This window comes from Chroicocephalus ridibundus, chromosome 20, assembly GCF_963924245.1.
Source record: "Chroicocephalus ridibundus chromosome 20, bChrRid1.1, whole genome shotgun sequence".
NCBI classification, from domain to species: Eukaryota; Metazoa; Chordata; class Aves; order Charadriiformes; family Laridae; genus Chroicocephalus; species Chroicocephalus ridibundus.
The window spans coordinates 6664584-6691786 of NC_086303.1; the positions used below are offsets into that span (position 1 = coordinate 6664584).

Genomic DNA, 27203 nt, shown 5'->3' on the forward strand with positions numbered 1-27203 from the left:
AAACAGCAGCATCTTTCTGAATGAACGTGATGTGTCTGAACGTCTCATTAAAAATGCACCGCGGAGAACAATGTCTGTCCCCAAATCACCTTGGTTGCATTGCGCCCTGCGTGCAGCCTGAGGGGAGAGGAGGAATAGGTGAGGGAAACGGAGCGGGGGAGCAGCTCATTGCGATGGCTGTTTGGGGCTGTTTTGTCACCTCTTCTCTGCCCTTCCCCCATGGGAACAGTCACTTCTGACTGCTCTTCCTTGTCAGTTTAAATCACATCAATTTAAAAGGGTTACGAGAGGCTGCATTTAATCAAAGGTTTGTGATGTTCAGGTGTCTTTGTCTGTCTCCTTTCCCAGATTTATCCAGAGATAATTATCTCATGCTGGAGACTCGTTTCCCCTTGAGGACCAACGGGAACATCCACTTAAAAATTAAAAAATAATTGGAACTAACAGAATGCTTGTAGTTAGTGATCCTGTTACCGCTGCTGCGGGGCACAGCTCTCGCCCCCACCATCTGGTCTGTCCCGACCGGGCAGACGCAAGTTCTCCAAGCTGGAATTCTTCTTTGTCCTGCGGGGCGCCGCTCTGGGCTGGTACTCTTGATATTCACATGAAAATATCATAATACTAAAAAATAACAAGTGAATAGTTTGCCAGACAATTTCTCTCCCGTTAGGAAGACAAACATGAGGAATTTCAAAGGCGTGACAAAGACTGTGGTACACCAAAGCCATTAAAATTCACCTGGGCTGCCTGGCAATGCGAGGAGAACGACCCACTGTCTGTGCTCCTACAGCAGAAGCCACTGTTGCGTTTTCAAATCCCATTGCAATGAACGGACGCCCAGAGCCTCTGAACAATAAATGCTGATACGCATAAACCCACACGCGATTTAAAGTAAGCGGTCACCAGAGGGTAGTGAGTAACGCGCGTACAACAGATTAACACATTTGGCCTTTGCTGAAGCGAGTGCTATGCTATTAATTTTTCGTTGTACCCTGGCTTTTAACTCTTGTTTCTGTGCGCTTTGTGGCGAGGCCTCCGGCTCTCACCGGTTTACTTCCACCCACATAACACAGAGGTTTTGTCCTCTGTGACGTTACTCAGTTTAAGCTTTAGCGCGCTTCATAAAACAAATGACCCGGGGTAGAAAAACACAAGCGCCCGCGGAAGCTGGCCCTGCCCCTCACGGACCGCACTGACGGGCGGCGCCGCGCGGCCCCGCCAGCCAATCGGCGGCCCCGGCCGCCCCCGCCAGCCAATCGGCGAGCCCTCCCGCCCCCGCCAGCCAATCGGCGAGCCCTCCCGCCCTCGCCAGCCAATCGGCGGCCGCGGCGCCCTCTGGCGGCACGGCGCGCTGGGGTGGGGGCGGTTCTCCCAGTGCGCGTGCGCGGCGCAGGCTAAAGGCGCGTCTCGCGAGGCGCCGCGCGCTGCCGCTTCCTGCCCCCAAGATGGCGGTGCCCGCGGAGGCGCCGGCGGCTGCTGAGGGACGGTTCCGCACGCGCGACGTGTTGGTGCCCGGCGGCCCCTCCGACTTCGGGTCGCTGCTGCTGTCGGCGCCGGTGCTGGCGGGGCTGGAGGCGGCTGGGTTCCACAGGCCGTCGCCGGTCCAGCTGAAGGCCATCCCGCTGGGGCGCTGCGGCCTGGGTGAGTGGGCGGGCCGGGCGAGGGGCCGGGCGCGGGGCCGGGGGCAGCCTGGGGCCTCCGGTGACCTCTTTGGCGGCTTTTTCCAGATCTCATCGTGCAGGCCAAGTCGGGCACTGGCAAAACCTGCGTGTTCTCCACCATCGCCCTGGACGCGGTGCTGCTGGAGAGCCCCGCCACGCAGGTGAGCCCTGGCATGCTGCTGCTGGCCCGGCCCGCCCTCACCGGTATGCGGGGAGCGGGGGGGAGGCGGGGGCATTTTGCTTTGTGAGAGAGTGTCTCTCTTCTTCTTGGGAAAACGGCATTGTCGCCTGTGAGACATAGTATTTGAAGTCATCCCTACTCGATGTTAAGCTTTAATCTTCAGAACCTTCTGCAGCTTTCGGATTTAATCCTTGGCCCTTACAGATTTTGATCCTGGCTCCTACACGAGAGATTGCTGTGCAGATTCATGCTGTCATCACAACTATTGGAATAAAAATGGAAGGCTTAGAATGCCATGTCTTCATTGGTGGGACTCCTTTGAACCAGGACAAAATCAGACTAAAGAAGTGCCACATCGCAGTTGGCTCCCCAGGTACGGACGATCTTCGTTGTGCTTCAGATACTGCGTGATACTTCACAGTACAATAATTGGTGCTTTTGAAATTCGGGTTGGTTTGGGTTTGTTTTTTTTGTTTTTTTTTTTTTTTTAGTAAAAGGGGACAGTCTCAAAGGCCAGTGCTAGAGACATTAGACCAGGTATTTTTAGTGACATTTTTCCAAATGTGTGACATCTGGAAAATATGTGACATTATTCCAAATATGCCTTTTTTTAAGGTTTCTTAAAATTGATTTTTAAAGAAATTAGAAAATTAATTGTTAGAACCTTTCAATTAATATTTTTGAAGTTCCTTTTACTTTTTCGTTCATATGTAGGTCGAATAAAACAGCTCATAGAGTTGGACTACTTGAATACAGCCAGTATTCGGCTTTTCATTCTTGATGAAGCAGACAAGCTTCTAGAAGAAGGCAGCTTCCAGGAACAAATCAAGTAAGAAAAACACTTATCTTGTGCATTTATCAGTAGATTAGATACATTTTTTTTAGTCATTCCCATTTCTTTGTCTCACAGTTGGATTTACTCTTCACTACCAGTCAATAAACAGATGCTTGCTGTTTCAGCTACTTATCCTGAGTCATTAGCTAATGCTTTGACCAGGTACATGAGAGAGCCGACATTTGTGAGGTTGAACCCTACTGATCCAAGTCTCATTGGTAAGTGTAAGTTCATTTATGGTGATGTTATTAATGGATTGAAAAGAGTATACTAAAATGAAACGATGTACCTTTAAAAATTGTGATTCTTTGTAATTTCCCTCCACAGGTGAGTTGATTAGTTTATGAAGTATTTATTACAAATGTTGATGTATTTAAAACAGCAGTAATGAATGTAACTTTCTGGTTTTTCTATCTGTTCAAAAAATGTTTCAGTCTTCTAAGAAAAACCTGTCTTGTAGCTTCTTACTTGGCACATGTGTGTGCTTGTTTAAATTTAAAGTCTTAGTTTTAGCTGCAGTGACACATGTTGACAGCAGCATAGCATTGTGCATGTTTTTATGGAAACCCTTAATCTGATGGTATGTTTGGTTTCATGCTCAGGGCTGAAGCAGTATTACAAGATTGTGAATTCCCATCCGCTTCCACATAAAACATTTGAGGAAAAAACCCAGCACCTACAGGAGCTGTTCAGCAAAATTCCATTTAATCAAGCCTTAGTCTTCTCAAATTTGCATAGCAGGTAATAAATTTGAAATAAAATCTGTAAAAAGCATGTTTGAAAGGAGTGATTTTAATGTCCAGTCATGGATTAGTTTATGTAGACCTTCAGTGAGGCTTCAAAGCAGTATGCAAATTTCAGATCTGAAATATAGCCAGAGGAATGCAGTATGGAATACTGAAAATAAAGGAATCCTTTAGCATGAAGGTACCTCACACGCTGTTTAGAGTACAGTGAGACCTGATATCCTCTTGTCCTGTTCTATCTGTGAGGTGACTGTCCTAGACATAAAGATGAAAGTGACAATTTTGGAATGTAATCCTTGGCTGTAAAGAATAGCTTGTTGATAAATGCATAGGGGTTTTTAGGTCTCTGGTTTTATTTACAGTTTTCATTGTGTATATTCTGTTAGGGCTCAACATCTAGCTGAAATACTGACATGCAGAGGCTTTCCTGCTGAGTGCATTTCAGGTAAGTCCATTCAAAACTTTCTGGTTCTGTTGAAGTTGTGCATAAATGTGACCTAAAATAGGAAAATTAATCTTAAGTCTTGGCTTGCATGGCGTCTGGTTAAATAACCAAGCATAGCGTTTGAATCTTCATAGGTCTTTAGGACTTAAATATTAATTAATCTTTTTACTGATTAGCTTTCCTGTTTTCAAATTTGGTTGAGAATCATTTTTATGAATATACAGGTGAGTGCATTGGCTTATCTGTAAAGAGAAAACTACCTTACATTTGCAGGTCAAAGCAGTGTTTGTTTGGAATGCAGATGTTGAATTTAAATCTTTTTTTATTTCTCGCTTCTCTATAAAAAGCTGATAGCTGGCACCTAGTATTTATTATAAACTTTCCTTTGAATTTTTACTTCAACAGTGTTTTCCATGGTTCATGTGTTTAAATAAAATCTGTCTAAAGTCAGCATTGTTCACGAGGGCTACGTACCTACATAATTGATTTCTCCTCAAAATACAAGCAAATTAATTATTTTTGTAATGAATTTCTTTGTTTTCAAGTTTGTCTTGTTTGTTCCTTGTTTACTCATTTGAAACTGATGTTTGGGGAGGTTTCTCTCAGCCTCATCTACAGTTTTACAAAGCAGAGTTTTCCAAAATTTGAGGGGCAGAAAACTGAAGGATGTAATCTGTTTCTAATTTTTGTCTTTTTAGGTAGCATGAATCAAAATCAACGACTTGATGCTATGGCTAAATTAAAGCAATTCCACTGTAGAGTTCTGATTTCCACAGACTTGGTGAGTTGTGTTCTATAGCGTACATCAGTACTGTATGTATTGAATAGAACATAAATGTACTGATAAAGCATGGGACTTGAGCTCTGTGCGCGATTTACATTCACTGGGAAACTTAGAAATTGTCCCCTATTCCTCATCTAGTTCAAACATGGTTTCAAATTTATCTGTTGCTTTGTAGAAGCTTATAGATGTTTCAGAGCAGTAGAATTGTTTATTTTGGGTAGAAGCTATGGGAAGGAATAGTTTGTTTGTTTAGTACAGTATGCTCACAATAATAAGGTCCTAAACAACTTTAAATAGAGCAGTGGTTATGTTTGAGGCATTTAGCTCTTTCATGGTTGCTGTATTTTGATCTTTAGTTGATCGATTGAGGTCCTGTCATGAAAAGACTACTGCATGCTGTCGGGTTGAATTTTTTGATGCTAGGGTGGAAAAATATACTTGCTTGTATGTCATACATCAAAGGCATAAGCGAAATGATCCCTAGTTTTCATGGTCCCAATGCAGTATGCGTGTTTTACGTGTAATACTGTAAACTGACTGCAAAATTATAGGTGCTTTATGGTGTATTGTAAAAACTAAAAGTTATTATATGAGCACTTACTCTCAAATATATTGTATTTATTTAAAGATCTGTTCAGCATATTCAGTTATCTATTCCCTTCTCTCCTTCTCATTTTCTTAAGACATCTCGTGGAATTGATGCTGAAAAAGTGAATCTAGTTGTCAACCTGGATGTACCTGTAGACTGGGAAACGTACATGCATCGTATTGGCAGAGCTGGGCGCTTTGGTAAAAGCAGTCGTGTGGATTTCTTGAGCTTGCACTAGCTTCCCTGGCTCCGGTGAGGTAACGACACTTTCTGTTGTGTATCGCAGGAACTTTAGGCTTATCTGTGACATACTGCTGCCGTGGAGAGGAAGAAAACACAATGATGAAAATTGCTCAGAAATGTAATCTTCAGCTTCTTCCGCTACCAGGTATGCTCTGTCCTATGAATGCAACTGTTCTTTTTTTGTTGGTTGTTTTCTTTTTATTCAAACCTTCAGACAAGTCTACAGGGAATTGACATGTACCTTCTCTGCTGAAGTTGCATTAATTTTGGTACAGGTTTTTCATACTCCATGCTAATGACTACTTGTGTAACTGGTACAGTTGTGCGAAGCAATAGAAAATGAACTGAGTGCATGCCTATGGATAGGGAGAGGAGCTCTGCATCCAGCTGTTGCTTAAGTAACTACCTAACTACTTGGATTTCCAGAAATCTATTAAGCCTTTCTCAGGCTGTAAGTTACAGTAGGGGAAGAAAGGAATAGTTGAAACAGAAGACTTGCCTACCCTTGATTTGGCAGAAGCTGTTCTGCTAGAAATCTAGCATTTGCCTTCTTGCATAAGTTCTAATTTTTTATTTGGTTAAGTAAGATATGAAAAATAGGTGACAAGTAGTGCAATGCTGTTTGACTTGATGAACTTTTCAATGCCTTCCATGAAGAAAATGTTCTGGCTATTTGAGCTTTTTCAAGAATTGAAGTGGTCAGTTTGTAGCCCTAACTTAATGTTTCTTAACGTCTTTTTCTGCGATTTTTGCAAAGCTTTGGTACTTGTTTGAGTTCTAGAGGGAGGGATGCACTTAATTGAGTGCCTGCTTGTTTCCCTTTTGTGCAGAGCCTATACCCCCTGGAATGATGGATCAATTTGAAGATGGGGAGGTAGAAGTCAAACCTGTTGTACATACAGGTGCTTCAGTGAATTCTGACACTGTGTGTCTTAGACCAGAGGAACCAGTACTGCAGCCTGTCCAAAATACTTTTTCAGAGGTACCTCAGCCTCTTTCTAATCTTCCAGGTGGTAATTCTTCTGTAGAAAGGCCAAAAAAGGCTCTAAAGCAAAAGCAGATAAAAAAGTGCACAAATTCTACAAATACAGAAAAAGGTAGCAGAAAACCCCAAACTTCCAGTTGCCACATAGAACAGAGGAGTCAAGTCAAAACTGTCTCCAGAATGGATGGGCAACATAACAGTCAGTCTCCAGATGAGGAGGCCTTAAAAAAAAATCTTCCCAGAATTCCATGCTTGTCATCTTTCAAAAGACAACAGAACAATCCCTGGAACTTCTCAGAGTTTGTTGAAGACTATGAGTATTTCATTAAAGAAGGGTTGGAGAGAGAGGTTGAAATTTTAAGAAGCTATTCAGGCCCAGGAGAACAGTGTGAGCTCCCCAGAAATGGTGGTGTAGAGTGGAAAGAGGTGGAACAAAATACAGAGATGGTAGTAAATGGTGTGTCTGGTGACAGTGATGGTTCCTACAGTTCCAGGGCTTCCTCCAAGAGTAGGGAAAACAGCTCATGCTTTGAAGCACTTTCAGACACACCGGAGAAGAATGCTGTTCCCATAGTGCGTCAGGGTCATGCAGACTTCTGTTCTACACCAGACAAACCTCAGGAGCTATCACAAGTCCCAAAGCAAAATCGAGGGAAAAACAAAGTTCTGAAACAAAACGCTAAACAAAAGAAAAGCCATAACCATCAATTCCCTAGTTCTTCCATGAGAAAAACTGAAGACAACTGCTCCTGCAGCTCTTGGGATGATGGTGGTCCGTATGAGGCATGGAGTTACAAAAACTACTGGAAATCTTACTATCAAGCATGGCAAAACTACTATGCTGCAGTGGCTCACTACAGGAAAAGTTACAGTCACTTCAACTGGATGAGTGCCTATCACGTCAACTCAGTCTACCTTCAGGAACTGCTGAAAAGTGGTGACTGATGTAATGACACTGCTGTTGCGACAGGCTGGTTGGTACAATGAATGGACATTATCTGTGGCAAAAACTGCTAGTCTGCAAGTACATGGACAAACATAAACGGACGTTGTTAAAGACTGAAGAAAAATCTTGTCTTTTTCATAAGTGAGCTGTGTCTAGGTAAATGTTTTTTACGTGCATTCTGTTGATGGTGTTGCAACAAGTTGTTAATAAAAGGAAATGAAAGACAGCCGGATGTTCAGTTGCAATATTTATAATGCAAAGTAAACAAAGGAAGGTAAAAGGCAGACATGTACATGTGAGAAATCTCAGTAAGGAGAAAATACAAACTGGCCCCAGTTTTACTTGCTTGACTTGTCTTCTGTGTGACTTGTGGCTGAAGATGAATTCACTGTAAGACTGCGTAGTCTGTTTATAGTTGGAGATCATTCCGTTTTCTGTAATTCTGTTTAACACCAGGCACTGATTATATACCAGTGGTAGAGTAAAACCTGCATCTCCGTGCCTGTATTGCTAATTTAAATCCTGTTAATTAACTTTGTATAAATAACACTTCTACAGCTAGGTGTATGGCAAGCTGTGCAGTAGAGGATGGTTTAATTATGTAGAAAATGGCAGCAATCATAATTGGTCTGTCCCTCTGGGTGCAGCAATATCAGACTTGCCACACTTACAGGAAAGCTTTAATTAGAAGTGAAATTAGCTATTAGTACTAAAACTAATTGGTATTTCCTGTTTGGGTTGCACTGCTTTGTATGTAGCTGTCCTGAAGAAGGAGAAGAGGAGAGTATTGGCTGGCTTAGGGTGTCAACCCTGGGTTGGCTCTGCGCTCATTTTGAAACTTCATCCTCTGGCTTTAATATGTTTGGGATCCTAGAGGCAGATTTCGTCAGCTAGTTTCTTTGATTTCTCAAAGTTCAACAGAGCAAATATAGTCTTGTGTTTTGAGCAGAGCAAGGCTGGATTTCCCTTAGTAAAAGCACTGCTTCCTACCTACTGTGAACCGTAGTTTGAAGGAGAGCTGCTGCTTTAATTTGGTGAAATGGATGTCTTCAGGGATGCTTGATTGCTCACCTTCAGCAACTTTCAAATTCATTTTGAGAAATATGGTACGTTTTCACTTTGCTTACATTGTCGCTTGCTGTTTGAGCGTTCTAATGTTCTTGCAAATTTCCCTGTGCAAATCCTGTGGTGGCCCTGGCAGCACTTACGACCTTTCTGTGGAGTGGTTGGCCTAAACTTTATACCGTGCAATTCAGACTCTCTTCACTGTGCAGAAGAACTGTAAGATTGGTTTAGCTCATGAGCGGCACAGAAATTTAGCGAGCCAGGACAGTGTCCTGCGCTGGGTGGGTTTGGGGTTTTCCTGCAGCTGGGGCAATGGTGGCCTCTAGTGGGTGTCAGCCTTTACTGCAAGAGAGAAAGGGTCTGTGGGCGCTTCTCGTCAGCTCTAACTCGGTGGGTGTCAGAGGTCGCCGCATAAGTAATTTTAATTTCTGCTTAAAGAATTTTGAAAATTTTAAATCATGCCTCCAAGTGACACTTTCGGATATGGTTAATATGAGCTCCGCTTTACTTGTTTGGTGGTTGAGACAAGCTGACCCTATCTGCAGTACAGAATACAAGACTTCGGCCTAAATGGAATTGCCGAGATGAGATTGCGCTTTTAAAGAAAGGCATAAGATGTGCTCTTTAAATATAATAAATATCTTTTTAGGAGAAGTATTTTTCTTCCTGTACTTTTTTCCTGCCTTACTCCCTTTGTGTCACAGCAAATTCCTCCAGGGAGGGGTCTCTCCTAGATTTTGTCTGCATAGTTTGAAAAGGCCACGATGATACGATTTTGTTTCCAAGATGAATTTTGTTGCAACTCTTAATGTTCAAAAGGAGAATACTGTAAGAGATGCACTTGGATATCTGCATTATTGCTCTCCTGTAACATCTGTCATCTTGCTGTTCTCATTAGTGGTTGCTTAAGTAAGAGTTATTAGTATTGAAATGCAAATCGAGTGGCTTAAGCCAACACCCAAAGTTCTCCAAAAGAACCTCCCAGACTTTTTTTAGAAGAAATCTACAGCATCATCTTGGTATTTGTGGCACATACTCTGTTTAATCCAGATTGGATACATCAGGTACAGCAGTGGCACAAGACTCAATACTGTAAATGATATACAAGTTTCAACATATGCACTACAATTCCAAAAGAAGACAACAGGAAACTTGGTTCTTCTAGAAAGTTGTTCTCAAATGAAGCTACCTGCAGTTGTATACAGTACATTTTGTATCTGTCCTCTGATGTTTGTAAGCAAAGCCCATTTATAGTACGAAAATAGAAAATAATAAGGTCGAGAGCTTCTTATAACATAAAACTTCTAAAGAAAACACCATTGCATTGGAATGCCTTACTGATTTATCAAAAATATACCATCACACGCATTTTGTAAGATGCTTCATTGGTCCGAGGAGCCAGCGGGAGCTCCCAGTCATAGTTGCAACAGAACGGAGAAGAGCATTCAGTGTGGTTGTTAACTTCTCACCCAGACAGCTGTGTGACTTCTGTGACTAGCACTAGTTTAAATCAAAATGAAAGGAAACACGTGCACACGTATACACACAAAGTAACAGATTATTGACTGAGAACAAAACTCAGGAAGGAATTTTCACAAGCTCTTTGTCACCTGGTCTTTTTGACGGTTCCACCTGAAGTTTTTCTGGCACAGTTTTTGCATTCTGAGTGTAAGTAGCAGTACTCTCGTATGCTTTCTCAAGAGTTCTCTACGGTCTTTTGTAGCTGTTCATGAATTGAGCTTCAGTTGTTGAAAGAGGAGGTATTAAATCCTACACAGCTTGTATAATTGGCAAAGAGAGGTGAAATGACTTCTTCGAGGTCACTTAGTGATTCATCAAGACAATCAGGAGTAGAACATAGGTTCCTGATGCTGAGTCTCCTAGCTCTAACTAGTGTGCACGCTACCTTCTGTCTGCTCTTAAAGTTTTAGAAAGATAAAACCATTATGAAGAATGTTTATGGCATAGTTAAATGTGAAACCTAAAAACTTGAGCTCTGAAATCATATACCTAGTGCAGTTGCTTAAAGTGTTGGAGAAGAAGAAATGACTTTTTTTTTTTTAAATCAGAATATATTTGATTGGTAAATTATGTGGAAAAGGTATATTATTCATCGAACTTTAAAAGCAGAATAAAGTCTTCAGTTGAAAGCTGCTGGTGTTCGCAAGCCATCCATGAATGCTGACTTTGTAACTCTGCCATAGTCTGACATAGAAAAAATATTACAGGATCCAAAGGATGTTGCAACCCATAAACTAAATGTGGTTTTTAATTTACTGAATTTGCTTTATAATACATGTAAGATACAACACGTTTATAACCTCTTTACTTAAAAAAGCAAAATACTTGAAGAATGCTTTCTTTAGCTGGTATTAATCTGATTTTCATGTGCACACCTTAAGCTGTCTAAACTAGAATGACAGATGCTTGTTTGCAGTAGAAATACATTATCAACTTTCAAGTTAAACAAGTAGCATTGACTCAATTTAGTATTTCTAGCCAACTGTAATGAAGGATGTATTTTGAATTGCCTGTTAACTTTATTCAACACTAAAGCCGTGTGTGTTACTTAGTTTGATTTTTCCTCAGTTCACTTTTAACAATGGTAATTATTTGACAGACAAAAGTGGTCCCTGGGATAAGAATTTGCTGTAGAAAGTTTTATATTTCTCTTGCGCTTGAAGGCAGCTAACTTAAAATGTGGAAAGGAGAATAATTTAACATGGTGCGAAGGAGTATAATGGCAGCAAGAGAGGAAAAAATAAGGAAAGAATTATGGCTGAACAGCAGGGGAAAAATCCTTGACGTTGAGAACTATTAGTCTGGAATAAGCTCTCCAGGGAAGCGGTGGGAGTCCTTTCCTTGGAGAACTTTAATCTAGAGAAAGCAATGCAATATAGTGCAGTGAAGGATCTTGTGCTAGCAGAGGATGGATTACATTTTTTAATTCCTTAATTTTTATGTACTAGGATGTGTTATCTGTGGCCTCTTCTTTATGGGTGCCCTTAAGATTTTAAGGAAAAGGAAAGTAAAAGGTGGATTTTAAAAAGAGTAGATAGAAGTCAAAGCCTAGATGTGAAAGGTATTTCTCATCAGTCTTTGCCAATTGTGTGCGATTCCTTCTGTTAGCAGCCCAATGCCAGGTGAGAAGAGAGCAAATCTATTAACAGAATATGCTGAAAATCTGTGAAAATATTTTTCCCTCAGAAAAGACTTTGTAAAGGAAACAAAATGCTCGGAAAATGGTGTTGCTCCTTTGATATTTTTAATATTGCTTTATGAAAGGCTGAAAAAATAATCCCCTTCCACTTGCTTTTTGTACAAACAATCTGTTTACATCTTTTTTTAATGAACTATTCTAAAACTATAAAAAGTTGTAAGGAATTAGGGGAAAGGGGAAAGCTTTTCAGATGAACTGCCCACATGCTATTGACGTTTTGTTGAGCAGTTTTGCTAATCAGGCTGTTTTGTACCACCTGCCTTTCAGAAAGGTGTCAGGACTAGAACCTACCTATGTTTCTGGATGCTTCTCCTCCCGGAGGTAGCCCCCACCTGAGGAAGGCCCCTTCCATGTGCATCAGGAATGACCAGGATTGCAGGGGTACGTGCTGGTTTTTGTATCCGTATGGATGGATGTGTGTGGCCCTGGGGAACTGGAGAGGGATGCTGGTAAGACAGGGCGGTACTGGGGGCCGGTCCAAATCCTTCAGTTAAAGCCCAGAAATTTTCAGGAGTACTTGGCCTTATCTCAGCAATGCTTTATAAGTTGCTATTTAAAGATTATAAAGAGCCTTGCAGTTTAGTAAAGCTAATTGCCTCCCTTTATTGTAGGAATAAGTGGCTGTAGTGCAGTTCCCGTGCTTTTCTGTGCAAATGCTTTCCCTTCTGCCCCGTGTTTCATTTGAAGGATGCTGTGTTGTGCCCTATCAACCACGGATATGATGGTGGGAGATTCTTGTCTTTGCTGTTTGATTGCACTGTGCACTCATAAGGAGGATGTAGCTGTGTTGGGCAATCCGGGGAGGTTTTGTACAAGCATATTTTCAAGTGCTTTCGGAAGCATTACTCAGTCTATTTCAAATCAGTGTATAAAGGGAGCTAATGCCTCCATTAAAAATATTTTTAGCCCTGTTCCTCTAGGCTCAGACTTCCTCAGTTTTGTCTGTCTTTATCGTCTGAAAGTCTGAGCTGATGTACTGACGGCATGGGGCAGCACCTGCTAAGCTAATGGTAGAAGAAGCAAGTCTCGTATTTTTGAGCAAGGATAACAGTGATTCCTCTTCTGTGGAAGAGAACAAAGGCCATGGCTGTCTTGACAATCTGAGCCCCAGCAGCCAGCCGGAAACCCCAAGGACTGGCTTTCCTTCTTACTTTTTTTTTATTCTTAAAAATGTTAATTTTTTTTTTTTTCAAAAAGCATTTTGATTGATAGCAATTAAATGCACCAATAGTGCTTTAGAGAAGGGCTGCCACGATTGCTATTTACAGATAAAGAAATGGGTGCAGAGAGATGAAGTGGCTTGTTTACCACTCCACAGTAAATCAGGAATAACAACGGCAGCACCAAGAATCCATGTGGAGTCCCTGACTCTTTGTAATCGTTTACTCCTGCGCATTGGAAGGAACACTGTACCCTGTCCGCACGGTAGCACTTAACCCTCATTCTGTGCCAGGGTAAAGGAGGGTGCAAGGTGGTAAGTGGTGCAAGGCCTCTGATCTACAAGGGTGAGGGTGTTCAGATGGGGAGCAGATGATGACAAATAATGAAATTAAAGCAAAGGAAAGATTAAATTAAAACATCAAGAAAAACTCAATAATGGTAAGATTAACTGCAGTATAACCTCCTACAGGAAGCAGCAAAGGCAGAGCGTTTTAATCATTTAAAACAGGACTAAACATAGTTTAGGGTAACATATTATAGCACTGGAATAAATGACTATAAGCTGGTGCAGCTACTGAAGGCTTAGCCATAGCCCTAATATTCCTAGAATGTTGTAGGTTTCTAAGGAGGGTATTGAGTTAATGCGTCAGCCGTCTGAGTCCACTCTATAGACTAATGGGTTAGGAGCGCTAACAAAGCGGATTGCTAGCTCATACGTTTAAGTTAGCATGTAGGTCTATTTATCTATCTATACATGTATATGTCTGTATTTATTTATATGTGTATGCGTGTATATGTGTATATAAATATTACATCAGGATAGATTATGACAGATGTTAAAAAAAAGTCATCCCTTTGTGGAATCAGCCTCAAACATGCTCTTTTAACTCTAACGTTGGTAAAATCGCTGTTCAGAAACAGGACATTGAAATGTTTCCTTATTTTCTACAAGCTGTTGCGGGCTAGGTGCACTGCCGTTCGTGGCTGGGTATAGGGCCTTGAAGGGGTGTTTGTGCATGACCAAAATAATTAGCCAAGCTGTGTATGACAAGTGAAAAGGTGGGTGATGTTCCTCACTCTGCCCTTCACGGATCACGCTTGTTATGAAAAGGGGACTTGAGAAAGGCAGAATGGAAGAAAAAAGTTACTCTTCTTAGGGGGTAAATCAGTTATGTTTCAGGACCATGTATTTCCTTAAATACATCATTCCGAGAAGGATCTCAGAAAGAGCTGACCACAGCTTAGTCAGAACTCTTAGCTTCCTGGCAGTACCACACAGTGTTACTTCAGTTTTTGGTTGACTAGAATTGGGAAAAGCATGACTTTTCCCAAACTAAGTGTAGAGCTGCAAAAAGAAAATGCTCTCTGTACCACACTTTGTCAAATGTTTTCCAAACTCCAGTACTGTTCCCCCTTCTCAAGTGGATTCATGCTGTAGATCCTGTGCTGGGACTGGAGAACTAAAATTGCTAACCTAGTCTACCCCCAAAATCGGTGCGACCCAGAAGCCATTGATGAGACAACTGGAGCCCTAAGACTGCGAAAAAGCCAAACACCCCTCTGTCCATGCAAGATATTTGGCTCTGGGGTTGGTTATTATCAAGTATAGATCCAGACATTATTTGGCTACTATTTACAATGGGCTGTATCTCCAGTGCTAGCAAAGAAATTTCTATATAGAAAACAAAAATAAAAAAGCATGGGCATACGTTACAAGAAACCTCTGTTAGACTTAGGAACGCTTGATGCAGTTGAGTTCAGTGCTTTCTCATTCTTTGCCATTTGTGTGTACAGTATTAAAAAAAGAATCCTACCTTTTTTTTTTTTCCTTTTTAAAAATACAGAACTGGTAGTCTAGTCACACTCTTACAAGTAAGTGATAACAAAAATAGAAAGCAGATACCCATGTGGGACTAAAACTCTACTAAAGCCTCTTTTTTTTTTCCACAAATATGTTTTCACAGACAATAATTAGCAGACAAACACACTGTTTGCAATTGCACTGTATTGACTTAAAAGGCGGATACAAAATTGTCTAAATAAAGAATGCCATCCAGGGTGACACAGGTGTGTGTGTGTGTGCGTGTGCACATGTATGTGCTGACACATGCTTGTATTTTCCTACTGTGCGCCCAATCATGGAAGCATGCTCTGCTCTTTGTAACGCAGTGTTGCTCTGATGGGGTTCTGCTGCACACCCGCACGCACACACACAGAGGAATGGAAATAGGTTTCTGTGACAGGTGGCTTCTTTGTCTAAATCTTTTCCTATAAAAGAAAAAAAAATGTGAAATTTTGGTTGGTTTAAAGGTTCTGCTCCATGAAGAAAAAAAATTCACAAAATCCATTGTTTTTCACCTTTTCAGTCATTTCCTCATGAATAAATATTATCCATTAAAAACCTTTAAAAAGGTGCTGCGATACACAGTGTTATATTTCCATTTTCTTTATTGACTCTCTTGTTGCCATGATGATTCTTTCCCTCCAGCCTCCGCAGGTGACTTTTGCCCTGTACCATGGCACAATGTGCTCCCCAAGCAGGTTTTTCCCTTAACCAGCCTCTTCCTCCATCTCCTCATCCTTCCTCAGTCCACAGCGTGAACGCCAGTCTGAAGAAAGCTGCCTCGTTAGGTCTCCATTGCTAATTCGGTGACAAAATGTCAGGTTGGTCCATCCAGGCACAATTTGCAGCAAGAAAGGAACATGGAGGTGTGGAGGGAGAGGGGCACTGGTCTTCCAGCCTCCTTCTGTGCATGAGACGTCTTACAAGGCAGAGACCTTGACTATGTTGCTCGTGGTGGTGGTGGAAATGTTCGTGGAGTGGCTGGGGCTGCTGGGCGGAGGCCTACTCTCGCCTTCTGGCGTGAGTGCCGGCGGCGTGGGGATGCTGATGATGGCTGTCGTTATCTGGGCAGTTTTGCAGTTCGGTCTCAGCCCATCATCTGATTTCATGTTGAGACTGGAACGACTAGAAAACAAATTTAGTGTTTGGCTTTTTTTTTTTTAAACCAGGCAGTAGAAATGGGAATGGTAGTTGTTCTTAATCAGTATCTTATTCCTCTGAACTAAGGGCACCAAAATATTCAGAAGACTCCATTTAAATGTTCCCCCCAGTTCCTGCAAGGCATCATTTCTTTCTACCCAGATTACACCAAGCTCTTTCATTATCCCCCCTGGTTAGGATACAGCTTTTCACAAGGCAAATAATTCTATGTTTCCATTTCATTCTTGTGTAATTCTAGTTTAATTAAGAGGACATCCAAATATACTGTCCTGTGTACTGTGTATTTCAGAGCACAGGTAGTTCTAAGAAAGAGCTGTTGTCTTCCTTGCATTTCAGAATGCCTCTTTCACATTCACTGTCCCTTGATCTTTTCTATTTTTTCATCTCTGCGGTAGTTTCAAGGATCTGGCAGCTGGCAGCATTCTTATTAGATCTGCATCAATTGCATCCTATAATTAATTACAGAGGGAAAATGATAGGTTGATTTCTGTGCATCTGCACAGCTACAGGAGTCTGCTATTACCAGCCCAACATGTTCATTTTAAACACAAGCCTGTCCTTTTAAAACGTAAAGCTCCCAGTTGGAAAGCTATTGCTGTTGTTATCTCAGAGTGACTCACCAAGAGGATGTTTCTCGATCGCTCAAGCATCCCAAGAACACGGCAGAACCCTTCCTGCTCCCCGGTTGCCTCAGTCACAAGCTGAGAGTGGGGCAGTCTTAGGGACTGGGTGGTTCTGCCAGTGGTAACCAGTACACCCAGTTAGTTGCATTCCACATGAAAAACAACTTAAAAGCTTTTTTTCTCTCTCCATTCTTACACAGTTTGGTAAGCAAGTGAAATAACAGACAGTGTTGACATTTAAAATATCACTGGCATCTGATTTAGCACCCACCGAAACAGGCAGAATAGTTGACATTCCCCTGAATTACGGTTTTAGGTGCTGGTTTAAGCTATTGTCGTCTTGAAACTGCAAGAGCCAGAGACTTGTTTTGTGCTTATTCATTCATAATTCATTCTCTGAAATGCCCTTCTGACTTCACCCTGGCAATAGTGATCACTTGCTGCCCTAGAGGCAGCTTCGTTTCAGTTTCTAGATCCCTCCGATAGGAATAGGGAGAAGAAGAACAGTAAGTTCAAAAACAGCCGGGTGCACAAGAAGCTTAATGGGCCGAGGGAGACTTCGGAAGTAATTTAATATTTGCAAGAAAGATATGGTGAAGAAATGGGTTTTTTTCAGCAAGTTACATATAAAATGAAAGTTTCAAAATTTTCTATCAAGACACTTCTTCACCTGTGTCACTAATGGCTTTTTAGGTGAGAGCTCCTGGACACCATTGTGAAATTCCTCCTCATTTGTTTCCCAGTGATGCTTACAGTTGCGATTTAGACTTTTGGACAATGAAAATCAGTGAAGTGAGTGTCTCTGCTGCACCATGTCATTGCGTACAGCTCTCTGAGAGCTTTTGTGGACAGACACTGATTAGCCAGTTGTCCTTGCCTGCTCCCAGTAAAGGCTTGGAAGTACTGGGCTATCTGGGAGGTGGGCCGTGAAGTGGTCCTGTGCCAGCTTCAGTGAGTGGCTCACAGCTGGGAACTGCTGGCTCCTGCCTGTGTGATTAGCACTTCATTGGCAGGTTTCAGCTGGAATTCATTCTTCTACGTCCAGTCTGGTCAGAGAAGAGCTGCACTAGAGTGTAGCTTTGACTGGGTTCTTCCCGGAATGCCTAGGAGCTACTTTCCTTGGGTCAGCATTAGGAGGAGGGAAATTAAGATGCTCCCAGCACTAGTCCCCTCTCCCTGGCTGGAGAAGAGGCCTGCAAGAACGTTCCTTTGGGTAATGCACTTCAGAGACTTGCGTGCAGTATTTAGCAGCAAGAGCCTACTTACTGTACCTTGTTGTAAGTGAGGGCTGCTCGCTGCACTGGATGTGGATGGTGCTGAGCTCCTGCATACTCCGGAGGCGAGTGGCTGGCACACTGGAGTTGGGAAGGTGAGTGGTCTTCTTGTTGCGGCGAGAACAGCAGGAGGTGGTCAGTCCATGGTGACTCGACAAGGAGGGGCTCCGAGAAGAAGGATAGTTTTGCATTGAGCTCTCCATGCAGTTCTGCTCAAACAGTTGCTCATCTATGAACTCGTGGTTCTGGCAGGGAAAAGAATAGTACTGTTACCTTCTGGTGACACCACCAGCTTTGGCCCAACAGCAGTTTGTTTTCAAGGGCACCTTTGGCTGGGTTGGTGGGATGTGTCAGCCCCTTCTCTGTGTAAGACACTCTCTGCCTCTGTGTCTGAAAATACTTGCACTAGGCACATCTTTAAAAGAAATGACTCTGCCCTTCCACTCACTGCAACCAAGAGAAGGTTTTGCTCTGCTGCATCAGGAGGGGAATAAGGGAAGCTGCTGCAGTGACAAAGGCATGATAAGTCTATCGATGCTGTCTTGCTTATGCAGCCTGAAATGGTTAATATGTTTGAACCTCCTTTCATTTCTGTGTCTGTTTTCCAGACTTCAAAATGTGGCTTCAAAACGTCTGCAATGCCACATGGTTCGGAAACCCAAGAGGAGATTTAGGCTCCTTTTTCTTTGCCGCTCGGACAGGATTGTATTGCACTTGGATGCCCATCTACACATAGAGCTTGATTGCAGGATGTTGCTTGTATTGGCTATTGGGTGCAAAGCATACCTGCCGTTCACTGGGCGCTATTAGCTGAGGGGAAGTAAGGCAGGGGAGTGGGGAGCGTAGAGGGGAAGGAAATTCAGAAAGCTGAATCTGTAAAGAGTTTTTGCGCTAAGGAACAAGAAATCATGAAAGAAAGAACTCTTATGTGCGTGTATGAACACCCAAGTAGTTCTAGTAAACATACTTTATCCAGTCCCTGTCAGCATCAGAAAGGATGGGAAACAAAAGCAACCATGGTGAAGGCAGCCATCAGTTTTCATCGGAACAATTAACAACTCTGACAGGAAACAAGAGCACTGGGTAGCCAAAAAGAGCCACGTGCACAAACTCCCAAGGACAAGACCAGGAACAAGAAAGGAAGCAAACACTCTCCAGACACATCACAGAGACCACAGAGAAAACATTGAATTAAAAAGGAAATACCTTGATGGTGGAAGTTCGTACAGATAACAGGGGATCATCCACAAGATAGGACAATCCCTATGAGACAACATGCCAACAAAAGATAAAAACACAATTGATTGTCCATTCCGGCATTCAGAAGTTTAGTCCCAGCATTGCATCTATCGCCTCCGCATTCCAGCCGGCTCGCTCAAGTTTGAATGGGCAACCGGACCTTCTCTTCACCAAACCTTGCCTGAATCAGACCCCTTTGTTCCTTCCTTCTCACACTTAAGCTTTTTAACATTACGTTCTCGGATATAGGACAAAACTGGTGACAACTTTATGACTTTGATCTTTTGAGAGCCGAAGGCAAAGGAAAACAAAGTTCCAGCTGCTGATTCACAAGTAACGAATTGGAACTGTATTGCCATTAGGCCATCAATGGATATGGGTTTTGATCATACTCTGTGGAAACACAGCAGAAAGGTTTGGGTTGAAGGACTGGATGCGATGCACTCAGCTTTTGGGGAAAACATTGCACGTGGATGTCCATACTCAATCTGGGAGTTGGAATCAGTCAAAGAACGCTCCTTTTGTTTGAACAAACTCCGTCTGTTGTGTTAATATGACAAAGTAACCTCTGTTATGGCAGCTAGAGGTACTTTATGGTCACTTTGTCATCTGACACGCCAGATTTGTGAGCCATTCACAGCCATTCACTTGTAAGGCTGTATGCTAGTGATGACCACAGATAGCATGACAATAAATAATGGACTTTTAGAATCCTTCTGACCTAGTTTAAGGAGAGGTGAATTGCCCATTGAAACAAGTTTGCAACCACGGTACATTCCTCATTCCATTCCTGCAACTTGGTCACAAAATGACTCTTCAGTATTTAAAAGTTATTTTACTACAATTTAAATTTTTGGGAGGAGAACTGTTGCATGGTATTTTAATGCATTATGTGAACTGAAGAATTGCCGCACCAGCTGATTGAACAATTTTGATTGATAATTTCAGACCAGAATCCAAACTTGCTACGTGATTTGATGCAATGTCATGGTAATAACTGGCTGAAAAATGTGGGGGAAAAACACATTAAATATTGTGCAGATTTTCCTTCTGGGTTTTAATAAAAATTCAGAGTATCAGTGTTATTGCCATTCTTTGCTGTAAAAAAAAAAACAAAACCAAACCAATGTTTGGAACGTTTTCAACCACTGAGACTCCCCCTCTGAGTAGGCTTGGGTGCTGGAGGCAATCCTGCTTAGGTGGGCTAATACATCCGCAAATTAGGATGCGCTTTGGCCATGTCACTCCCGGTACCCTGACCCCCTCGTCAGCCAGGGAGCAGCTCATACAGCTCCCAGGGATGTCCCCCTGCCCCGCGCAGAGGTCAGAATCTCTAGAAGCCTTTACAAAGTCAGGGCCTTACAAGGGCAGACCCTGCAGGGAGGGCTGTCAGCTTTTGTTTGCTTCAGCCGATTTGTTAAAGTTTCCAAATGAAATTTTTCTCGAGAAATATGGGTCACAGTAGTGAAGCTTTTAAGCATAAAGTAATAAACTAAAGAGTCAGATTGTGAAATATCTGCTTGTTATGTAACATCTAAAATTGCTAAAAAGAAAGGCAAGATGAGTCTTATAAAATGGATTCAGTAGTCATTGATACAGGAAGAATCCGTTCACTGTCCCCGGAATGGTGACCTTTATAGCCCATTGTGACAGACCAGCTGTACCCAGCAGGTCCCTGGAATTCACAGTCATCTTCTTCCAGTGTATCGCTGAGGCCTAAGTGGGGTTATTCCAGCATAAGCCAAACTATGGAAGTGAAGGTGATTTATCTAAAAGAAAGCTCTTGCAAGCCAGAAATCAAAAGTATATTTGATGATGGATGCAGATAGAAAAAGGCATGACTATTTCAAGTGTTAACCTCTCTTCAGTCTTTCTAGAATGAATCATGGTATAGATAATGTGTTCCTTTACTGCAGAAGCTTTTATATATACCTGGAAGTAAAACATACGTATCAAATAAATATCTGAAATGGTCTAAGAGACTTGTGCATACAGAGTCACTTAATAATAAAAAATAGAATTCTCCCTCCAGCACCTTGCATGAGGCGAACAGAAAAGTCATTGTTATAGAATCTGCTTGACTGAGATAAATAACCTGCTCTCATACCCAGAACTGAAGTGACAAAAGATACGTGCAGCCTTTAAACCATTACGAGAGTTCCTCTGCTCTGTGCCATATAAAGGGGTAAAGGTTATTGGCACTGGTGGCCGGGTTGTGGCTAGCAGAACTGTCCTTTATTACTAATTAGCACAAGTGACAAGTATATATGATGTGTGACTGACAGTGTGAGACAAATGCAGTTTAGTTCTCTTTCAGAAGGACTGAAAAATTGAAACTTAATGTGCACCTTGTTTTCGGATCTCCCTAACCCCATGCTGAAAAGCTATTTGCGTTCAAGTGAACTCGACTGAGCGACCTGCTGTTGGCTTTGTGCTGGTGAAGATGACTGTGGAGTAGCAGATAATCATGTCTTTATCCCTTTGCACAGCAATTACTTTTTTTTTTCTTTTTTCAATGAAGACCATGAAATAAAATGCATTTATCCCATTGCAGAATATCCTTGGGAGCTTGAGTGTCAGCCCCCTCTGGCAGAGTTTCTAGGTGTAACTGAGTGCCAGTTCCGAGCACACTGTGTGTGCGTCTTCCCACGGGCAGCCTGGGCCTGGCACAGAGACCTGGTAAGAGGGAAAAGGATTGTGTTGCTACTTACGGTTGTTTTTTCCAGGCAGTGCAGCAGGTGGTGATGTTGGCTTTCAATTAAGGAGGTGCCTTTAGTCATATGCTGTTCATCCTCGGTGGATCCCTGCATAACCAGAAAAAGGAGGGGGGCAGGAAACAAAACCCAAACCAGGTGTAAAGCCATGAAACCAAACAGAACTACCAGCATTAGCTTTCACAGGGATAAAGATAACAATTTCAGTGTTGCCAACTCTCGGGTTTTTCTCATGACTCTTACGAGGTTACCTCATTTTTTTCCCTAATGATTTGGCTTGTAGACTCAGGTGAAGAACTCGGCTTTGATTGAAAACCAGTGTGTTTCTAGCCATTTTGTAGCTGTGGAGGAAACCTGGGAAATACTGTCGACATATGATGTCAGGGCTTAGGTACCAGAAAGTAAAGAAAAAAGAACCTGTGCTGGTTTATTTTTCAAAAAAACCCAAACATTAAGACTTTTAAGCTTGGCATGACCTTTGAATGCCAACAGACGTACCCTGAATTCCAGTCTCTGTTAGGAGAGAAAACACAGGCTGTAGTGCGTTCGCTGCGCTGACAGCCTGCCTCTGCGCGACCTTCGGGGCTGCGCAGCGCGGGGCCTGTTGGAACTTGCGCGTGTTATTGCCAAAGCCAGCCGAGTCGCGGCTGCACCCAGGTCACAACCTGTGCATCCAGGCTTCGTGTCTGGGGCTTTGTAATGCTGCTTCTAGAGACAGGGCTCCTGGATCTGTCTCCCCTCTTCGTGGACATCACCAGTTGTACCTGCAGTGCATTAGAAGGGGGCTGCTGTTGCTGTGCCTCAGTGAATATTGTTGTTGGTGGGGAGTTTATAGCAGGTCCTGAGGACTGGGGTTGGTGCAAACTGAAGATATGCAGCCCCTCCTGTGGCCAAGCCCTCTTTGAAAGGCAGGGAGAAGGGAGGAACAGAAGGAATTAACCTATTCAAGCATATGGCAAATGAAGAAGCATTGTCCAGCAGTGGCAGAGTTTGGGATCCCATGAAATGTGTCAGGAGAAGGAAGGTCCCGTCTTCATTAGTTTCTTACAGATTGTGGCTTTCACTCAGTAGGATAGCTTACCGTGATTTATGCTTTAGTAACCCAGTGCCCAGGAGCTCTGCGCCCTGGACAGGAACCCTCTGTGCACCACTCAGCACAAAACCAGAACAAGACAAGCCCGTTCCAAAGACCTCGGAATGCAGATACTTGACTACAGCAACATCAGTACGATTAGGGACCAGCTTTCCCCTATTTCCCCTGTGTACTCAAACTGCTGAAATGTGGCTAACAAATTTGTAAGCTAATTCAGAGAGTAGGGTGTGCTTGGAGTCAAGCAGGCAGCCTGGGCCGTCTGGGAAGGGATTGGGTACAGCTGAGAGTATTTAGGTCAAAAACTATTAAAAGGAGTGGTCCCTCTGAGGGAGGCAAAGGAAGTGTTGGGGGATGAACTGGTTGTGACATGTCTGCTTAAGGACTCTGGGTTGGAAAGACTTATTGTGGCACTTTTGCTGGTCTGTTCTCGGCTTCTACATCAGGTAGGTGTGCGTGTCGTGATTTGGGGAAGAGGCTGCTCAGGCTGCAGCGTTATTAGTGGTTAGGATAAGCTGCAGGTCTCAGACTGATCGCTGTGCTTTTTGTTAAGCTGAGGGGCTTGATCTGCTTGGAACAGCTGAAGTAGAAATGGATAAGAGGTTGGGAGCTTGAGTTCAGCATGCGCGTAATGTTTAGCTCATGTAGAAAGCTTGGCATCTAGCATTCATCAATGCCGTAGGCTAATTTAGTCAACTTGGGTGCGGGGGGAGAAATCCAGGACTCTGTTTTTTGCATTTCCAGGCTGTATCAGGGAATTAGATGCTTACGTTCCTCAGAATACAGCATGTCACTTATCCTATGATCAGATACACCTCAGAAATGGAAGGAAAAGAAGCAATCGTTGTTGTTTAGAGAGTTTCTGCGCTATTTGAGAGCCGGTATTACTTTTCTCATTTTCTCTGTTCTTGTGGTGGCAGATTTAAGATCTGGGTTGGTAAGGACACTCTCTTACTACTACTTAAGCTCCTGATCTTGAAATTCACCGTGATTTTGTGACACATTAATCTGTGTGTGTCTTTGATGACTAGCATTTTCAAAGACAATTACATGCGTTAAAACAGCGATTAGGTGTTTGTAGAGTGTTTCCCTGTGCTCCATAAGTAAAGGGTGCGTGGTGTCTTCTGTAATGCCCAAACGTGAAAGTCAAAAATTGATGTGTATGGCTTAAATATCTACTTAGACATGAAACAGCAGTGTCTCACTGCTCAAGAGAGAAAATGGGTGGGATGGGAGACACGGCAGAACGTCTTGGCAGAAGTGCCAAGACATTGTCTGTTGCTCTCAAGGGGGTCAAATTCAACTCTGCTTAAAGGATTGCTTGTAAATACACCCGTGTGTCCCAGTGATTCACCGCAAATGCCTGTTCTGGATGCCTTTCCCAGGATGGTTCTGTGATCCTTAAGTGAAGCAATAACTCTGTCTCTGATAGATGCCACGACATAGCTGAACTGGTACGTTAAAGGAAGCTGCCTTACTGTATACAGAATTAATAGATTCCTGTGGGAATGCATCTTAGGCAGGTTATGGATGTGTTTGTTGCTGTTGTTTTGGAAGATGGAACGTTCCTAGAAGTATTTTTAGAAGCGGCCTTAAAAAAAAAAATCATTTCAGTTTTTCTTATTAACAATCCTCCTGGTGAGCTCCTGAGGTCCTGTTTGTACCCTGCTGAGATTACTGACTCTGCTGAAGTCTGTGTTGGAATGTTTCCTGTGGAGGTCCTCGCGAGCCCTAAAGTACACATGATGCTGCACTAAAACACTGGAAAAAAGAGAGAAAGAGCACATACTGCAGACGGTATCTTTTTACAAGGATCTGCTTGAGAGGAGACCTAAATGGAATCTGAAATAGGTAGAGCTTCCAAACCTCTGGCAGAAGACCTAAGCCAATTGTTAAATTTTGGCAGCACAACTTAGTTTCTGCCTCTACCTCCCATCCTGAGGCTGGGCTTGCCGCTGATGGAGATGCATCCGGGGTGGCAGTGACCAGGAAGCGTAGCATCAGTGGCTATGGCTTGTACCTTATCTTCCTTTCACTTTTTCTTCAGTCAGCTCAGTGTTTTCAGAAACAAAGAGTATGCAGCCACCGAGAACATCATAGCATGCAAATTAAGAATGAGAACTGCAGAAACTGCTGCCCAAGGACGACGAAAGTGTCAACATCACAGAAATGCTTTGTATTTTGATAGTACTGTTGAGGGATGTATACCTATAGATATCGCATCAGTGGTACCTACATTACTGCAGGCAAGCAAAATCTGTGTCTTCATTAGAAGAAACTGGCTGTAACGAAAGAGCTGGCGGTGGGGAGGAGAGGAGATGGTTTGCTTTTCGAGCTGGGATGCCAGTTTTGCCAGGATTTGATGCCAGCTACCATTCAGTTTGTTCTTGGAAGACATTCACTGAGCTGCTGGTTGCTTGGAGGGAGATTGAAACACACTGTAGTGTCAGTTCTGAAATCCCAAATACTTCCACTTTACCTCTTCTACTTAGTGCTTCAGCACGTAAAATGGGACACTGGTGAACTGAGATGAAGTGATTCGGTGATTGGACTGTCCCTTCCCATGAGAACGGCTGTAATGCTTGTCTGTGGCTAAGCAGATTCTGCTTGTGAAAAGGCACAAGGCCTCGAAACTTACTGTTCCTAGGATATACACCTCCTAGCATTTTAGCTAAAAGGGAATTTCAGCTAGCTGTACAAGGAGATTAACGCTAAGAGGATATGTAGGCTGCTGCCATGGGAAGAAGCTCACCATCCCTTGAGCACTTCTGACATAAAGCCCACTAAAAATCTCTCTAAATGAGAAGAAAATGGTCTAGTACTTTGTCTAGATGGCAAATGCAAAATGCCACAAATCCCCGTTTCTGAAGCGAGAGTCTGTATTCTCGTTAGGAGCAGAACTCCTTCCTGCTGCTGTCTTGGATAAATCCTCTTCGCTTTTTCTTTACTTTGGTAGAAGGCTACAGGCTGAAGACATGCTGTTCCCTTGAAAGATGGTGTCAGTGTATTCATTCTGGTGCTAACGAAAGGACGTTTGGCACGTGTTCCGGAATCTTGAACAGTCCTTATTTCCCACTTTATTAGTTTGACTGCAGAGCCACAGCCAGGAGACGCTCTGGGGCAGTTGTTTTCTTTGGGTAACCCCTCAAGGTGTCAGACCGCAGGGCAATCTCTGGGCACTTGTAAAACAATTGTACATTGATCACAGTGCTGTGTGATTGCTAATGATGAAAGTGATAACATCTAGTGATGGCCATGTAGTAATTGCGGTTGGAATTACTGCTGGGTAACAAACCAGCCCTGTGGCAATCTGTCTGTGTGAAGTCCATTACAGTTAGCATGAGTCCTGGGCAAGGTATCAAAAGGGGATGTGTACCTGACCCATGAAGCAGTTTGATACTAATTTGACCGACAGATATGCACAGTATGGAGGTAATATTTTGGCCCCTAATATAGCAACTACAGAAGTCATATTCCTTCCTATTTTTACAGCTTAAAAAATTTGGCTGGCTAGACTATGCTGTCATTCACATTTTGTACTCTCAAGAATAGTTTGTTCTCCTGCCGTAAAACGACAGGACATAAAATCTTGCCTTGTGGAATTAAAACTGTCATGTATATCTTTACAACAAAGGATGCTCTGCGGTTCGGTAATTAATTAATGCCACTACCTGTGGGTGGAGAGACATGTCTTGGCTCTTGATTCAGGTATGAGGCTAGTCCTTGGGTAGTCAAAGATCATTTCCTGGTGGCCGTGCGGGTGCCAGGCACAGCTTTGGCAAGCCCTTGTTTTAGTAAATTATGCTCCCATATGTCACAGGTGGATGGTAATTTTTACTTCTCTGTACCCTTTGCCTTTGATTATTTCAACAGGAGGTTCCTTATGGTGGGGATATTTTCTTGTGGAGTAGTATTACAAATGGAAACAATATTCAGTGCTTTTCAAATTAGGATTTGTGGACCTTAATGGGCTATGTGGGAGTCACGTTAGCATTTAGAGCTATAAGCCCACCAGAAAGCAAGTTGTACCCAGAAAAGCTTGGGAATACCTGCTCTAGGTGCTACTATATATCAAAATTTAATTATTAATGGGTAAAAGAAATCCTCTAGAACCCTTTTAGAAATGTTTTTGTTTTCCTTCCTGTGTCTACAGTAGCTTTGTAGCCAACAAAATCACCCTTCTTCCACTCGTTTTTAGGCAAATGCCAGGAAATAAACCCATTCAGCCAAATATTTCTCTCAACCTCTTGCTTTTTGGACTTAAGCACTGGTGCGTCAGCTGCTCTTCCGTACGTGGTCTTGGCAGGGAGTTTTAGTTGACAAGAGAAGTGAGGAGATTCTTGTTGGGATGACAGGCTGGAAGATCAAGTGCAAACTGAGTGTCCCTGCTAAGCTCTT

General features: G+C 42.7%; 2 protein-coding genes across 7 annotated transcripts in view; one reads left to right on the top strand and one right to left on the bottom strand.

Annotated features, from left to right (window-relative positions):
• The first annotated feature begins 1392 nt into the window (after window positions 1–1392).
• Window positions 1393–9848, top strand: DDX20 (DEAD-box helicase 20). The gene is made up of 11 exons (XM_063356831.1): window positions 1393–1641; window positions 1728–1822; window positions 2047–2215; window positions 2557–2671; window positions 2753–2895; window positions 3280–3418; window positions 3810–3868; window positions 4567–4649; window positions 5336–5441; window positions 5528–5629; window positions 6315–9848. Exons 1-11 carry the CDS (start codon window positions 1446–1448, stop codon window positions 7412–7414), a joined length of 2307 nt encoding a protein of 768 aa, XP_063212901.1. The 5' UTR covers window positions 1393–1445; the 3' UTR covers window positions 7415–9848.
• Window positions 9501–27203, bottom strand: part of KCND3 (potassium voltage-gated channel subfamily D member 3) — a 128375-nt gene continuing 110672 nt past the window's right edge. For 5 of the 6 annotated variants that reach the window (XM_063356833.1, XM_063356835.1, XM_063356832.1 and 2 more), the window contains exons 5-8: window positions 21713–21805; window positions 18969–19025; window positions 17760–18007; window positions 9501–15829 (exon numbers count right to left, since the gene is read on the bottom strand). In XM_063356833.1, the coding sequence (XP_063212903.1) occupies window positions 15625–15829; window positions 17760–18007; window positions 18969–19025; window positions 21713–21805 (603 nt within the window). In that variant the 3' untranslated portion in view covers window positions 9501–15624. The remainder of the gene's footprint in view (window positions 15830–17759; window positions 18008–18968; window positions 19026–21712; window positions 21806–27203) is intronic. The other variant, XM_063356838.1, reaches the window with a different exon arrangement.